Source organism: Culex pipiens, chromosome 3 (assembly GCF_016801865.2).
Source record: "Culex pipiens pallens isolate TS chromosome 3, TS_CPP_V2, whole genome shotgun sequence".
In the NCBI taxonomy this organism is placed as follows: domain Eukaryota; kingdom Metazoa; phylum Arthropoda; class Insecta; order Diptera; family Culicidae; genus Culex; species Culex pipiens.
In genome coordinates, this window is record NC_068939.1 from 24837448 (window position 1) to 24855490 (window position 18043).

General features: G+C 35.3%; 1 protein-coding gene across 3 annotated transcripts in view; it reads right to left on the reverse strand.

Moving 5' to 3' along the window:
* Window positions 1-1758: 1758 nt before the first annotated feature.
* Window positions 1759-18043, reverse strand: part of LOC120420700 (retinal homeobox protein Rx) — a 105836-nt gene continuing 89551 nt past the window's right edge. For 2 of the 3 annotated variants that reach the window (XM_039583798.2, XM_039583797.2), the window contains exons 5-6: window positions 5946-6111; window positions 1759-3205 (exon numbers count right to left, since the gene is read on the reverse strand). In XM_039583798.2, coding sequence (XP_039439732.1) covers window positions 2382-3205; window positions 5946-6111 — 990 coding nt within the window. In that variant the 3' untranslated portion in view covers window positions 1759-2381. The remainder of the gene's footprint in view (window positions 3206-5945; window positions 6112-18043) is intronic. The other variant, XM_039583799.2, reaches the window with a different exon arrangement.

Genomic DNA, 18043 nt, shown 5'->3' on the forward strand with positions numbered 1-18043 from the left:
CTTGGGACTCCTGCAACCTACTTCAACCAAACTTCGGGACAATGCACAGAATGGTCAGCCAAACAAAACGTGTTTGTTATTGTTTACATTGCGTGCTCTAGTTTTCGTTTATTCAAGGTCAAACATTAAAACGCGTTTTTCTCGGAACGTCAAAATGGCGGGTGCGACAAGATAGCACGACGACGTCGAATTGAGGTCCTTTCGATATTCCATGATGGTAGGGTGGTAGGACCCCTTTAATTTTTCCCGATTTTTACTTAGACACGTTTTCAGTGATTTGTAGCTTGAAACCATGGGAAATAAAATGTGGTGTCAATTGGGCTTTTATGTAAAATTGGACGACCGACTTGATGGCGTTCTCAAAATAAAAAAAATTAAAAAGAAGATTAAGAATCGCAGCCATTTCCCGTTACTCAACTGACAAAAATTTATTTTTCAAATCTGCAATAACCCATAGAGATTTTTCTTCATTTAGTAGAACATAATTTTTCAATTTAAAGTTACGTGTTAAAATTTGTAAGGGTTACTTTCAGTGTTTACCATTTTCACAAAATTGTAGAAAATATAAAAACAAAAAATTTCAACAAGTTTGCGACAAAGAAGTTTTTAGAAAAAGTTATGATTTTGTCCTGTTTTTAGAAGTTTAACCCCTAAAACTCAATCGTGTGCTATTAAAAGTATTTTGACAGCTTTTAGTGCCATGTTTTTACTCAATGTTTTGATCTTTTTTAATGGTGATCAAATACAAAGTAAGGCTTTGGTTATCCGCCTATCCAGATATTCTGATAACCGGATAATTAACCGTGCGAATATTCCCGAACAGACGGTAATAACTAAATACATGCCATTTTTATAACAAATACTGTTAAAATAACAAAAAGTGTTATGGAACATTCTTGCAAAATCCATTTTTGCATAAGAGTTCAATAACAGTTTATGTTATCATAACAAAATTTGTTATCGGTCTGATATGGATTGAAAGCCAGAACAACTTCTGAGTAACATTTTTTGTTATGGAAGAATACCTCAAACTTTTATTGGTATGATCGGATTAGTTGTTAAAATAACAAAAAAGAATAACAAAGATTTGTTCGAAGAATAACTAAAAATGTAATAAGTCTGTTAATACAATAACAATCCAATAACAAAAAAATCATAACGGCGAATAACAAATCTTGCTACACATAAATAACATAAAATGTTATTGGCCTAGTATTTTTAAAATATAAAAAAATGTAATTCCCAAGTTATTTCCGTCTGCTCGGGTTCGTTATCCGGATCATCGGATATCTGGATAATTATCCGCCGTATCCGAATATTTTTGAGCAATACTCCACCAAAACCGAAAATGGATTTGATTTCTATTTTTTGAATAGGCTCAATTTTTTGGCGGTCTTCCTATGACCAAAGAAACCATTATGTGTCATTGTTTGACCCATACAAGTAAAAGTAAATCTTTCCCAGTTTCTGAGGGGAACACCCTTGAAGAGTATCGGTGCCGGCATTTACAAAGCGGATTCAGTGGCAGTTTTTAACTCAACTAATGTTAACATGTTAAGGTTAACATTCCATAGGTCACCTTCCTATGGTGGTTGGTCCGAGCAGGGATTTGGACCCCGATCTACCGCTTACGAGGCGAAAGAGTTACCACTAGGCTACGTGACTCGTCACAAGAGGGGGCAGTATAGAGGGGAGAATTTCGAATGAAAAAAAAGTAAACTCTCAGAAGTATTTGAATTTAGCTTTTATTTTATTTCATGGGACCATTTTTTCATATTTCAATTATTTGTTTACGTGTCTAAATTTTTGTGTTTATTTTTCACCACTATAACTACCGATGCTTAAAACTAAAAAATCTAACCGAATAAGTTTATGTTTAAGTACTGCGAAATTAAGCTACTAATACTATTTTTTTATTTACACTGGGATTTTTGTCTGAAAGTTTTTTCTTTATTCCGTAAATATGGAATTGTTTAATTTTGATTTACCTTCAGTTTTATTCGCTCAAAATCTTACATTATGTACAATTTCTGTGGTCGCATTAAACTGTTTGTGCTATTTACAAGCTGCGGATTAAATTATTTTATTTGTAATGTTTAACTAATTAGTACTTGTGTCGACTTTCTTAGTCTGAACATTTCGTAGCTTCCACCACTTCTCTTTTTTCACTGGAGATCATTTGTGCTTAATTTTTGTGAGTTTCTTAATAGTTTGTTTATACTTTATTGTTAAACTTATCTAAGCGGGTTTACTATACCAATAGGAAACATTGTCACCATTTTGTGTGTTGCTTTCTTCTTCACATCTTTTCACCTTCTACACTATCTAACTAGCTTAATTCTAGAAAATAAAAAAAAACAACTTTCGCATAACTCTCACTATTACACCATCGTGGTCATGCCTTTGGTGATGTTCTCCAGATGCTCCTTGGCCTTGATGCGCAACGTGGCGATCGAGTTGGTCCTCATGTCGGTCGAGTGATGGTTCACGGTCATGTTGAGGGCGGCCGTTGTCGTCGTCGGACCATCCTTGCCGCCGCCACCACCACTGACCGCCTCCAGCGGACTTGAGCAGGCATCCACCTGCTGATGGAACTGACCAGCAGCGGTGGCCCCCGGCGACAGTGTCGTGTTGGACGAGGACGACGTCGACGACGAGTTGGGACTTAGCCCTGGCTGGTGGCCGTTGGCGTTAGCGTTGCTGCTACTTAAGCTTGGCGGCGATCTTAAACCAGGTGGCGTTAGTGAGAGATTTTGGGGTGATGGTGATGTTATGGGTATATTTACAGAGGCGAGCTGAGGGGCGCCGCCGGGAGATTGGGACGGAATTCCCCCGCCACTGGCGCCACCGAGCGGAGAATGTCGCGCGTTTGATCCCTGGTTGGAGTGCTGGTTCGGCGCCGCCGTTGGTGGGGGAGGTTGGGGAGCGGGTGGTGCCACCGTATGGTGCGGCCCCATCGAAAGGTTCTGGGCGTGGTTCAGGTGGTTGTTGGTGTGGTGGGGCGGAGACAGACGCATCTGGTTGTGGGCGCCCATTTGGTGGTGGTGCGGCGACATCGCGGACATGCCCTGGGGCGAGATTCGTAGGTTTTGGGGCCCGTTTGGGTGGCCCAGGCCCAGCTGGGTCATGCCCAGGTTGGACGGATTGAGGCTCAGCGGGGGCGTCAGGTAGCTCGGGTAGACGCCCTGGGGGTGCGAGAGGAAACCTGGAAGGAGAGGAAAGAGAGGTGAGGTTAGTAAAGATGAGATTTTTTTTTTATATTTAAAATATGTTTTTTTTAATTACAAAACATTTGAAAAATATAATATTTTTGAAAACTCATTGAAAATAATTTCATAACCTTGAATCAGGAGGAAGGATGTGAAAAATCCAACTTGAAATGTCTCTAATATGGATTTTTCAACCTCTTCAAATATTAGGCTTAATTTCATAATTCATGGAAGGATTGAAGGATCTTGAAATTTCATAAATGTTTCTTTTTTAAAAACATTGAAAATCTGACGAATTGTTGTCGAGTTATCATCTACTGAAAAACACACTTAGAAACAACTAATTTAACATATTTTATTCTCTGCAAAGCTGTATCTCAACATCTAATTCAGGGTGGCCACATCGGGAAAACTGGAAAACCGGGAAAAAGTCAGGAATTTGATTTCAACGGGGAGATTCGACTGACAAACTGGAAAAATGTTGTATATGTTTAGTCAAAATTTGAAAAATACTTCTCTTAAATGGATATAATCTGTTTTTTTTTTCTTTACAAAAATATTATTTTATTAATTCAAAATGAATAATTCGGGGACATTGGTTTGAAATGTGTAGCAGACTCGAGCTAATTGGCTTTGAATATTTTTTTCTGTTGAGAATTCCATAATATTTTTGTGAAATTGGTTTTAAAAGTTTTAAAATAAATTTCTAATAAGATGTAGGTTGTCTGATCAAGCTTGTGTATCAAAATTAGATTCAAATTCAAAAATGTACGTAACAACATGATTTTTTATTCAATTAGCACAGTGAACCACCGAATGAATTCTTACTTTTTGTTTAGAAAATGCATTTCAATATAAATTTATAAACTGTTTAAGAGTATCATATATGTTATTTTATTTTATATAATTGATATTTTGATTGATGATAAATTCTTAAAAAGTATTTGCAAACATTTGTTCAAATCAATAAGATTTGATAAAAAAAAGTCGTTCTTGATATAAAATTTTTGGTATTTTAAATATTTCAAAAAAGTTTTTCTTAGGATATTTGTTTTTAAGGTACCGATTTTTTTTAATATTTTAATAGCATTTTTGTATGGATACCTGTAATTTGAAAACACAATTGGTGGCCACTATGATATTATTGTTCAATTTTAAAGGGACAAAAACATTTTTTTGGGCTATTCGAAATAAATGTTTAAAAAAAAAGTTTCAAAGGATATTTAATAAAAACAAAAATATTCCATGAATTAGGCTTAAAATGGCTTTGATTCGGTTTTAAATAAAAAACTGAAGCTAAACATTTTTTTGTGTGATTTTGATTTTATTCAAAAATCATAAAATCTGAACATCCATATGGCTTTGAAATTTCGGGTTTTTATCCCTTAAAACATGTGAAAAAAATATCAAAATTTAAAGAAAGAGGTTTTAAGATTTTTTTGTGAAAAAGTTAGTTTTAAAAATCGTCAAAAATGGTGCCTATTTTTTTCAAATGCCTAAACTCATTCAACTTTGTCGAAGACACCAAATCGATAAGAAAGTTCTTTCACAGGATAGGGTTTGGAGAAATTGTTATTTTTTTGAGTCTACGGCCGAATTTCATCTTAAACAGAAGTAAATTTACACCATCAAATTTTAAATCATATGGATTTGTAAATTAAAATGACACAAAATTGATAAGAATAGAATTGAAATGCTGGTTCATTGAAAAAAAAGATTGAAATAAAAAAAATATTTTTTTGCAATTCCGTCGTGAAACTACTTACTTTTCCTGTCATTCTTGAACGACGAAATAGCCTACTTTTCTGTACCAAAAATAACAGTAACACAAACAAAATGTAACACAAATAAAAATAAATGCTGAAAAGTTCTACTTTTCAGCACTCAAATGGGTGCTTAAAAGTTGATCTTTTCAGCACTTGTTTCGAAAAGTAACACTTTTCAACTTTTTTTTGATTTAAAAGATTTATTGACAAAATACAAGAAAATTTGACATAAAATTTCACTCAGTGTGTGTTTTTTGGAATTGCAAAAAATGTTGTATGGAAGGAACTCGTTGCAAAACATGATTTTTTCAGCACTCTTCGTATTTATCCAACTCGGTGAACCTCGTTGGATAAATGTATGACTCGTGTTGAAAAAATCCTCTTTCTGCAACTACTATTGTAAATCGCTAAAAAGTCTATCGAAATAGAGAGAAAATCGATTAAAAATAAATTTTGAATGAATTAAATTTATGGTGTAAATTTAACGCTTTTGAATGTAATTTTACCTAAATTATAGGTGGACAAAAATGTAATTTTGCACTCTTTTGTAACACTAACCTGTCTAAATTATAGGTGGACAAAAATGCAATTTTGCACTCTTTTGTAACACAAAACCTGTCTATTTTTTGTTTCTCTTCATATTACTAATAATGTGTGCTAACGTTTAATTTTCTGTATGTTTTTTGTCCCAGGCAGTTTTTGAAGACAAAGATACAAAGAAAAGGAAAAAAACAGGTTAAAAAAATACAGAATATATATATATATATAAAATCCAAAATAAACTTTGAGAATTTGAATTTACTATTGAATTTACTAATCAAGTGGAAATTTCTTGAAATATTTTACTCAATAAATTAAGTTGTTAAAGCTAATTATCTCATTACTAAAGTGGTACAAGACCTGGAAACAAGCAATTGTTTTTTTTTTTGAGAAAATTAAAACAAAAATCAAAACACATCAGATTACTCACCGGGCAGCGCGGACAGCAGCGGCGGCGACAGCCACGGGTCCACCGGCAGGTTCGCTCCGTTGCAGGACAGCCGGTGGGGCAGCTGGCTAAAGTGGGACAGCCCCAGCCGCAGGCTTTCCGACTTTTCCTGGCGGCGCCACTTGGCCCGTCGGTTCTGGAACCACACCTGCAAGTAGGAGGAGAGCATGGAAAAAATAACTTAATTATTTTTCATTATTTTTTGTCGCAGAACGTTTAATTGCATTTCATAGAGCCCCGGACGAGACCTCCCTCCCTCCCTCGAAGCTCCTTTTCCAGGTCAGAGCTTTAACGGAAGTGGGAAAAGGAACGTTTTTGCTTCGTTGAGCAGAAAAAGAAAAAAGAAGAAAAAAAATCGCGGGCGCGAAGAAAACATTTAATTTTCATCTCATAATTTTTAATTAAAAAATGAAGAGCGCGACGCTCGTTGGAAATAATCAACGAAGGAGAAAAGATTAAAATGCAATTAGCCTTGTATTGTGTTGGTGGTGAGAGGAGTCCATTTTTGCTCTCCATTTTGTAGGTTAATGGTAGTACAGGACCAATTAGATCTCATCACAGTGAGCCATGAGCAATCACGAGCGCGCGCTCTCTCTCTCGCTCGGTGAGTGCTCTCACTTGAAGCGAGTTGAGAGAAATCTTCTCTCATCGCAGCAGGTGACGATAAAATCTTCGTGACGAGATGCGTTCTTCTTCTCCTTCACCAGCACGGACGTCGCCGCCTACTTTTATGCAAATTAAAAGCGTAATTAATTTCTGAATTAAATAATTAATTTAACCATTAAGTTTGCTTTTTCTTTTCAATTTCGCTCCGTCGCGACGGAAAACGGAAGCCACGGCGGCGGCGCCTCGAAGAGAAGCTTCAAGATTTTTCCGCGGAAATGCTCGCGTGAGTGTGACGCTGCTTTGGAGATGAGAAAAATGAAAACGCGATGGGAGGCACTTGATTTTCAATTAGTGCCTCGACGGATAATTGAATTTTCCTCTGCCCTCGATGGGGTAGTGAAAAAGGGGAATGGGATTTTCTATTAGGCGAATTAGAAGGTTTTTTTTTTGAGACAGGAAACTTTTCAATTCCGCAGCAATATTTTCATCATTGTTTTGAACAAAGACTCCTAAAATACAAAATGGTTTCGTCAATTTTGAAGCGCCCATCTGGGACCATCAGCGTCCAGAACGGAATGAAAAATCAATTTTGGCGTGGGAAAAAAAGGTTGCGTTGTCCATCATAAAGGACATGGCCAGCGTTGATCCGCGACGAAAATGGACGATGCTGGAAACAGTTTTGTTGAGGGGAGACAACAAAAAAAGTGGAGTGAGGGAGCAAAAATGGTTGGGCTTCCTTGATTGCTTTGTTTCAGCGTTGTCCTCAAAGTGGTGGAGAACGGTGGGTTTGAATGGATTTTTTAATATTAAAAAAGTTTTTTGAACATGGGACAAGTATTTAATTCTTACTTTTCTTCAAAAAATATTTAAAAAAAACACAAATTAAATCAAGAATATTTTTTTAAAGGATAAAACACATTTGTTTAACATTTTCAAATGTTGGTCCATATTTCTACAATTCAAAACAGTTTAATTTTTCATTTTTTTACATTAAGAATCGGACTGTTAGTTTCAAGATATCGCTAATAAAAACAAACGTAATTAGCCCTCGTTTTTCATATTTCAAAATTGTAAATACTGTGCAGAATCGATTATCCGAAGTTTTGATTATCCGAAGTTCGATTATCCAATCGAATCATGGCAAAACATTTTTTTCAAACTTTTTTGTTTTCTTACATTTAACACCAAATTCGAGTTCTGCGACCCCAATTTAGTCAAATTTGTATATTTGATTGCCTATTAAATAAAAAAAACGTATTTTTTCAATGTTTCAGCACCGCCAATTTGGCCGCCATCATGGATTTAAAAATTACAAATCATTTTAGAGTAGCGTAAACAGCGTTTCACTTTGCCCAGACTGAGTAGCCAATCAAGCTTAAAATAAAAAAAATAGAGTAGTTTATGGTTAACTTAAGCTCAACAATCAAAAATTGGACAAACATATTTTTTTCGTGATTCGATTATCCGAAGTGAAATTTTTCCAAAGTCTTCGAGTCGAGTCTGGACTGTATTGTGAACTTTTCAGTCTTTTCAATAACAAATATTCCGGCAACGCTGAGAAAATCAAAAAGCAAAATCTAGGGAGTTTTTTCAACTTTTAAATTTGTTTTTTAAAATATGGATAAACGTGGGTCCTTCATTCATAAATTTAAAAAAATTGGTTTTGTTCAAAAAAGTTACTTTAAAATGGCTTATTTGATAACGGCGACCTTTATTTAAATTTCACTCAAGTACTTTTTGATTGTAAATTTGATTTTTTCTATTAAATTAACTTTTTTTTACTTATTTACGATTTTTTTAACTTCACTTTATTTTCAAAAAATCATTACTTGGTCCATATTTTTTAAATTTAAATTATTCAAAATCTGTATGTGAAAAATATAAAATAAAAAAATCATTTATTCATCTTTAGAGTTCTGCTGCTATCAAAAAATATCTAAATATTAATAAGTCTATGAGCATTTTTTTCTTAAACTTTTACATTTTTTATCGATCTGTGGTCCCAAATAAAAATTTTGTAAAAAAATACAAAAAAAAAAACAAGCACTATACAATCAGAAAAGTATACAATTGCTTTTTTTTCATCATGTTTTTTTTTTGAAAATTCATGTTATAGTCAATTCAAATTTGCCCCCTTGTTTTCAAGGAAAATTTTAAAGCATTCGGAACAGACGAAAACTTTAAATATTTATTGCAATGGCCTTAAAAATAGAAAAAAAAATTCATTGGAAAAAACATAGTTCAAAATACATCTAAGAGTTTTTTTTATCAAGTTTTGAGAAAGATAAATAATTATAGACTTTTCAAAAATAAAATGAAAATGTGCAACTCTTTCATGCGTCAAAATGTTGAGAATTCTTTGTTATGTTTTCTTTTTTTTTAGCTTTGGTATCTACAAATTTATCCTAAATTTGTGTTTCATGTTTTTTGTAACAAACATTTAATTTTTTATAATTGAAATCAAAGAAGATCAATTCAAAGCAAATGTAATTTATTAAACTTTTATTTTGTTTTTTTAGGTACTTTTTATGATCTAATCAATATTTAAAATGATCAAAACATTATAAAATATTCTTGATATTTACAAGAAAATATCAATTTTTAGTCATAAAATATTGTTTGCCTTCTAAAGGGAATTATTTGGAAGGGTTTGAGGTGGAAAACTTAATTGTTGACTGCTAATAAATCATTTAATTTTCCTCAATTTAAAATCAATGGTGAGAAGTCTTATCAACAGCAACTTATTTAAAGAGATCAATGTCGATTGTAATTTCAAAAAATCGAAGCGGATTTTTGGATGAAGATTATTGACACTCAGTGAGAAATTCAAAAATGATTTTTTTTCTCTCTTCACTCATGCCCAAAATATCGGTAAAAATAGCAAAAATAATAATTTCAAAGTTATCTTCAATTTCACTACAACAACAGGCAACAGACGTAAATCGTTGAATTTGTTTATCAAAATCTTTCATTCTCTACTCACTAGTGCCATCTAGTTGTGAAATGCAAACGTCAAATGCGTTGAAATAAGCTGTGGTGAATTCAAATTTGCAGTGGTGAGATTTCGCATTCATAGTGACCGGTAATTGTATGATTAATGGAGTTTAAAAAAATATTTACGTGTGTTTGTCTGAGCTACTACATTTAGAGGTGAAATGACAAACGTTGACAAATGTTCGATCACATTTCTTGATTTATCGCTATTTGTAAACAAAGCGAATTAAATTGTTGCCATTTTGACGAAATTGTGTACAGAGTCAAATCGAGGAAAACAATCAGATTATTTGAGGCAAATAGGGTATTTTAACCATTAGTGGACCCCTAGTAGAGCCGAAGCACATTTTTCACAAATTTTCATTATTTTAAGCACTTTTTCATAACCCTTTGTTCAAAACAATGAAAACTGACGTCTTTTGAACGTTTTTGACTATTTGTTTCATCAGTTATTTGTTTTTGATCAGAAAAAAAGCCATTTGAAAAAAAAAATTTGCCTTGTTATGGACCCCCATTTCCTATAGCGCTCCGATTGTGGACCCGGGTCCACTATAGGCAAACTGTTATTTTGATACCAAATTTAACCGATATTTGATGTTTTGATGCATGGTGTAGGCCTAATGATAGATATAATGAATAAAAGATGGATCAAATTAAACCTTATTCCAAACCTTTTTGGAAACTTTCAAAGGTTCTTAAGAAACCTCAAAAACCCATCCCTTCTTTAAAAGATGGTGATAATATTCTATTAACTAATGGGGAAAAAGCTCAAAAACTTGCTCAGCAGTTTGAGAGTGCTCATAATTTCAACTTGAATGTTTTGAGTCCTATTGAAAATCAAATTTCAATAGAATTTCAGAATATTGTTGAACAAGAATTTTCATCAGATGAAGTTTTTAATACGGATCTGAATGAAATAAAATCTATTATCAAAAAATTTAAAAATATGAAAGCCCCTGGTGAGGATGGCATTTTTTACATTTTAATTAAAAAATTACCAGAAGCAACTTTAAGTTGCTTGGTCAACATTTTCAACAAATGTTTTGATTTGGCATATTTTCCCAGTAGTTGGAAAAATGCCAAAGTAATTCCGATTTTGAAACCGGATAAAAATCCTGCTGAAGCCTCAAGCTATCGGCCCATTAGTTTGCTTTCATCTATTAGTAAATTATTCGAAAGAATAATTCTTAATAGAATGATGACGCACATTAATGAAAATTCAATTTTCGCTGATGAGCAGTTTGGATTTCGCCTTGGGCATTCAACTACTCATCAGTTGTTGAGAGTTTCAAATTTAATTCGAAGCAACAAATCTGAGGGATATTCTACTGGCGCTGCTCTTCTAGACATAGAAAAAGCATTTGACAGTGTTTGGCATAAAGGTTTGATTGCGAAATTGAAAAGGTTTAATTTTCCGATTTATATCGTGAAAATTATTCAAAATTATTTGACGGATCGTACTCTGCAGGTATGTTATCAGAATAGCAAATCTGATCAACTACCTGTACGTGCTGGCGTCCCTCAAGGAAGCATTTTGGGTCCAATTTTATACAATATTTTTACTTCTGACTTGCCTGATTTGCCCCCAGGATGTCAGAAATCACTTTTTGCTGATGACACAAGCATCTCCGCCAAAGGCAGAAGCCTTCGTGTCATCACAAGAAGATTACAAAAAAGCTTGGATATTTTCAATTCTTATTTGAAAGAATGGAAAATTACTCCAAATGCTGCAAAAACTCAACTTATTATTTTCCCTCACAAACCAAGGGCTGATTTTCTTAAACCAAAAAGTCATCACATTATAAAGATGAATGAGGTAAATTTAAAGTGGGAGGATCAAGTGAAATATCTTGGACTTGGTTTTGACAAAAACCTTACTTACAAGGATCACATTGAAAGTATCCAGGTTAAATGTAACAAATATATTAAATGTTTGTATCCACTTATAAACAGGAATTCTAGACTTTGTCTCAAGAATAAACTGTTAATTTATAAACAAATTTTCAGACCTGCCATGCTTTATGCTGTGCCGATCTGGACAAGCTGTTGCTTAACAAGGAAGAAAAAACTTCAGAGGATTCAGAACAAAATTCTGAAAATGATTCTGAAACTTCCTCCCTGGTTCAGCACCAGTGAACTTCATCAATTAGCCGAAGTTGACACTTTGGATGTTATGTCCAATAAGATAATTGATGCATTTCGACAAAAATCATTGCAGTCTTCAGCTGCATTGATCCGCTCTTTATATAGTTTATAAGTTAGTTTTAAGGTATCCCTTTTCCCTTTTGTACATGTAGGACCTCCTACATTTGAAATCACTGAATAGCGAAAGCTACAATATTTCATGAATAAATGAAAGTTGCTAGTATTTAAAACTGAGGTGAAAAGTCATCGTTTGTGATTGGACACTCAATAATATTTTAACTGAATGAATGTACATGGAAAAAAAAAATTTGAATAAATATAAATTAAAAAAAAAAAATAAATAAAAGATGGATTTTGCTCACTTTTCATAATAAACAAATATGTTTTGTTAACAAATTTGGCTTTAAACAACAAAAAACCTAACAGACATTTAAACACATTTATTTCCGAAAAGATCAGTGAAAACGTTTCAAAACCACTATAAACATAAAAATAATTAAAAAAGTAATCTTGATGCATTTTTTTCCATATTAATTACATAAATGGTTGACCGAAACTAACTAATAGATTTGTTCACAGTTGCTGATAAAACCACGCACGTTTATTTAAAAAAAATGTTTTTTAATTGATTTATTATTATCCTATATCATTTCAAACTGCAATTATGATGCTTCAGTTAAGTACAATTAACTATAGTTTTGATTAATTATAAATTCTTACGGCTTCAGCATTTTTGGTACTTTCAACATGAAAACAGCTATATTTAGACTCATAATTGAAAAAAATGCGTTTAGGTTGATAACAACAAGCATTTATTGTATGTTTTAGGGAAACTTTTGCTTGAATACACATTTTCTTCATTTTTGAAGGTTAAATTAACAGGGGTCCACTTTTGGAAAAGTTTGGATTTCGTTGTCCTATATTGGACCCCCCTAATTTTTGCTCGAAAATGAGCAGTTCTTTGCTTTATTTTAGTAAAATTAGATTATTTCGACCTGCTGAAGTTGAATAAGCAGTCGAAAAATGATTGGATAGTTAATTCAATCATAAAATATCAATGCAGTTTCGTTGTGAAAATGCTAGTGGCCATGGCTGATTTCAGATGTCGAACTCAAAACACTTGTTTTGGTGAAAAGGACAATGCAATGTCAGTAAACATTGTTTTAAATGATGCTTAACATGCCAAATAAATGATTTGTAGACAACAGCTTGAAATTGTGATTTTATTGAATTTTTTATCAAAAACCCTTCAGAGGGTCCACTATAGGAAAGGGGTCCACTAATGGATAACGTACCCTACAAAAAAATCATCTTAAATTTGAAAAAAAATTAAGCCGAAAAAAATTGCCTAATTACAAAAGTGATTTTTTTTTAAAACTATTTTGAAACTATTGTTTTGAAAACACACTGTTCAAGAGACCACCAGTTTTTTTCAACCTCCAAAAAATCCGCCTGACCATCACCGGACACCATCACCCACGACGAAGAAAATAATAAAATCGACCGAAATTGAACGGGAATGGTTTCCTTTCAGCGGCGCTGACCTGTACCCCGAGGTCAGGAAAAAAGCGGGACTTTCCCATCCGTTGTCGTCGTTCGTGTGTAATGAATTTTCGTTCAGCGATTTTTTTTTTCTTCTCCAAACTGATGGAGGAGGCCTTTATGTTTTCCCGTGGCCAAGCCCGGCCACGCTTGATGCAATAAACATCAAACTGATGACGACGACTAAAAGCTCTCTGGCCCAGGTCAACGTCGCGAAAGGACCCACCACATAGAAAAAAAAAACGAGTGGCGATTTTTTTCCCTCAGTGTGTCGTCGCCCTCGCACAGAGGGAAAAACAAGAGTTTTCCAATCATGAAGGAACGCTCTGACGGTGCTGGGGACACGAAAAAAGAGGCGCCTTAATTGAAACCATGGCATGAAATAACTGTTTTAATTGAATTTGCCCGCAAACTGTCGAGGATTCATTTTATCCCCCCAACCCCCTCCCCTTCGTTGACGAGGAGGACGACGACGACGAGGTCGGTTGCCAAAATGGAAAATAGAAAGGACTCTCGATAAAACGAGAAACGATTGAATGGGTGAGTTGCTGTGTGTGTGAGAGAGAGAGGAGATTTGTTTGTTTGTTGCATGTGTTGGAGGGAGAAGGGTGGTGGCGCAGGGGGTCTTTGGGGTTTGAATTTTAATTAATTTTGAAACATTTGATTTCGGTTCGTTAGAACGGGTTGCAGTGCGAGACGATTCTTTCATTTTTGTGACGAAAAATTGGATTCGAGCTGTGGCTTTGATATTTTATTTGACAAATTGAAACTGAGCCTCGTTTGACTTTAGAGAAGACTTTGAACTTTAACCCTTGATTGTAGGGGTGCCTACATTTTTTGATTGAATGAACTTCATGGAGGCTTGCATGTGAATGATAAAGATATTTGTTATACTAAATTCAAAACGTTTTAATTTTTCTATTATCTTAAAACATGTTTACTTTACCAAAAATTGTATGTTTATTTGATAATTTTTTTCAACAATTTGAAAATGAATCAAAATTTTAACTGTAAAACAATTGTTTATATAACATACAAGAAAAACTAATATGAAAAAAGTATAAGGGTAAGAAAGTATCAATAATAGTTTTCGCAACGAGTCACAAAATAATGATTTTTCAGTACGAGTCTAATAATCATCCCAAAAAGGATTTGGTGAGTTAAATAAAAACAACGAGTGCAAACAAAAATCCTGGTTTTGTAAAATTTCAGTTTTTAGATGATGATCATTAAAAAAAAACTCGGAAAAAATTTGGAGGACAATGAAAGACATCTCAAAATAATTAAAAAAGGAAGGGGAAGCATGAAATAAATTAATTTTGAAAAAAAAGTTGTTTTAATTTCTTTTTATCGAAATTTTGAATTCACATTTTCAATGTATTAAATATTTACAATCTGTTTCAATTTTCGATGTTCAAATGTTCAAAATGGGCAGAAAATTCAAATTCTGTCAAAATCTGGGATAGATAATAATTAATCTCTACTCCCGCTGACTCTTGAAAATCTGGCATTCCCAGATTTATCTGGAAACCTGGCAAACCTTGCTTAAGAAGGACAGGAAAAGAAAGAAGTTTTACACCGAAGCTGCAAACATTCCACAGATAAAAAGTTGAATTTTGAAGTGTTGAAAATTTGGTTGGGTTAATATTACCTCTTTTTTAGTAAATTTAGCCTTAAAAAATGTGTAAAAATGTAAAACTGATTAAAATTCGCCAGTTTAAGGGTACACAGCAACGAAGGAAGTTGTTGCCTTCTTATTCCAAAATTGTCAAACTTACGGACCCAATCCTGCAACAACGTGATTGTAAAAATAGTCAAACTTTGTTGTAAATTACTTTGTGGGCAGTACATTAGGGGATGAATATCAAAATATTTTGACAGTACCCTTAGTTTTGAACATACTAAAATGTCTGTAACAGAAATCTGGGTGCAAAAGCTCTGGTTGATGTGCACCGTTAATGTATAATATATTTCTGTTGAACCAAAATCTGTTACAATTCTCAAATTATTATTAAGATATTTTTTTTCTTCGTTATAAAAGTTTCAAAATTTGAAAGGCAAGATAAATTCAACTAAGTTTTGATCACTTATGATATTAAAAATTGTCTTGAATTTCGCAAATTGACTTTTCATTGAATTTTTTACCTATATGAAATTTGTCCCTCGATTCCTTATGTCCAAATAAGTAATTGTGCATCATGACTTTCTTTATACAGAACTCCATACAAATTTGAGGGCTGTCCAATGTAAAGTGCTCTGCAAACCAAATGAAAAAATTCGAAAAACTATATCTCGAGAAGGGATTATCTGATTGATGTGATGTCTTCGGCTACACTCAAAAAAACATTACTTTAAAAAAACATTTAAATACACAAAACTCAATTTTGACAAACTTAATTCGGTTTTGTTTATATTCTTTTTTTCTTCATATTTTAGTACCCGAAAAGTGGCAACTTTTTAGCAACAAATTAAGACAATGTTTTGCTTTCAGCCAAGTTATATAAACATTTTTTTTTAATGTGTTTTTAGGATAGTATGAAAAATGCTCATAAAAAACAATTAAAATCAAAATTGTAAAATTGAATTGATAATCTATAAGCTATTTTGAAAAAGGGCACAGTTTTACATTTTGCCAGTTTTAAGTAAATTATTTTACAAAAGCCTTTATAAATTTAAAAAAAGTTTCATAACAAATTTTGAAAAGTCTTATAGAACTTTGAAAAAATAAATATTCGAAAAGCTAGCATTGCAAAGAATGAATATGAATTGGCCATTGTTATCCGAGCATTCGTTGGTGAAGGTTGTCTGAATCAACATGACTCGTCGCGTCCCGGCGCAAAACGCCGGCAATATTGCCCTACCTGCGGCTCAAGCAGGCAAAAAAGTGGGAATTTCCAAAAGGAAGGTTGAGGCCTCAACTGATGGCCAAAAACCGGGGATTTCCAAAAGGAAGGTGCTTTTGGAAGTGACATCGAACAGCAAAAAGACGAAAAAGAGCGACGGTACTGTACCGATGGATGAGGAGGAGGAGAACTCTTCGTCCCACGAGGAGCAGCTATTGAAGAACAACAAGTTCGCTGGACTGCCTGACGAGGACCAGGTAGCGGAAGCAAAGGAGAATGAAGTGAAACAGCGAAAGGAGAAACTGCCTCCTTTTTATGTGCGGCAATCAGCAGCAACGATCGACTTTCGAGCGGGGCTGGTTGAACTCATCAAGTCTGGGAAAGTCCTAGGCAACATTCGTCTGTGTCAGGACGGATTTAAGGTGCTGGTGCAATCCAGGCAGCACTATCAACTGGTCAAGGATTACTTGACCGAAAACGAGGCGGAGTACTTTACCCATGATGTCGCCATGGATAAGCCGTACAAAATCGTCGTCAGAGGTCTGTACGACATGCCAGTGGAGGAATTAGCTGCCGAGCTAAAAGTTTTGAAACTGGATGTGTTGGCCGTGCACAAAATGAGCCGACGCAACAAAGACATCAAGTACCGTGACCAGCTCTACCTGCTGCATTTGGCTAAGGGATCGACGACGCTTCCTGAGCTGAAGGCAATCCGAGCGGTTTTCAACATTATCGTGTCGTGGGAGCGATACCGACCAGTGCATCGTGACGTCACACAATGCTTCAATTGCCTGGGTTTCGGGCACGGAGGTAAGAACTGCCACCTGAAGCGTCGTTGCGCCAAATGTGGTACCGATGCGCACATCACATCCCAGTGCATCCAAGATTCGCTGGTGAAGTGCCTCAACTGCAACGGTGAGCACTCGTCAACCGACCGAAAGTGCCCCAAGAGAGCTGAGTTCGTGAAAATTCGGCAGCAAGCATCGACGAAGAATCAGCCTCAGCGTCGTAGAACTCCTTCAGCCCTGGTGGAGGAAAATTTTCCACCTCTTCAACCGCGACGCCAGGTCCCAAACTTGGCACCGTTGCCGTTGGATCCCAGGAAGAGAGCTGAGGTGAATCATCCACGGCCGGGTTCCAGCCAGGAGCCGAGACCGCCACCACCGGGCTTCAGCCAGGAGCCAAGACCAACCCAAGAACCAGCAGTTGAGGAAAATGGTAATGATCTTTACACCTCAACCGAACTCCTCAATATTTTCAAACAGATGTCCGCTGCACTGCGTGGATGCAAAACCAAGACCCAGCAGATTGAAGTGCTGACCTCGTTCGTCATCCAGTATGGATCGTAGGTCCCTCAAGCTGCTGAATTGGAACGCTTGCTCCATTAGGAGGAAGAATTTAGAGCTGGTGGATTTTCTTCGCGAGAAGGAGATCGACGTAGCTGCCATCACGGAAACTCATCTGAAGCCCGGTGAAAAAGTTTATCTGCAAAACTACAAGATTGCGACGCAGCTCGACAGGACCACGTCTGGAGGAGGAGGTGTGCTTGTCGCTGTTCATCGTGATCTCAAGCCACGCCGGCTGCCACACTTTAAGCTGGACATCATCGAGGCCGTTGGAGTGGAAATTCCCACTTCGGTTGGCCCAGTACTCTTCATTGCTGCATACTGTCCACGTCAGGTGAATGCCAGAGATGGTTCAGCAGCAAAACTGAAGAGCGATATCCAGAAGCTGACACGGCGGAGCGCAAAGTACATCATCGCTGGTGACCTCAACGCGAAGCATGAAGTTTGGGGCAACAGCAGGAGGAATCGGAACGGAGTGATTCTGCACAACGATCTGCAAAACGGATACTACAACGTTGTGAGTCCGGATCGTCCAACGAGGGTGGCTCGGTCTGGGAATCACTCAATCATCGACTTCTTCATTACCAATATGGCTGAGAACGTG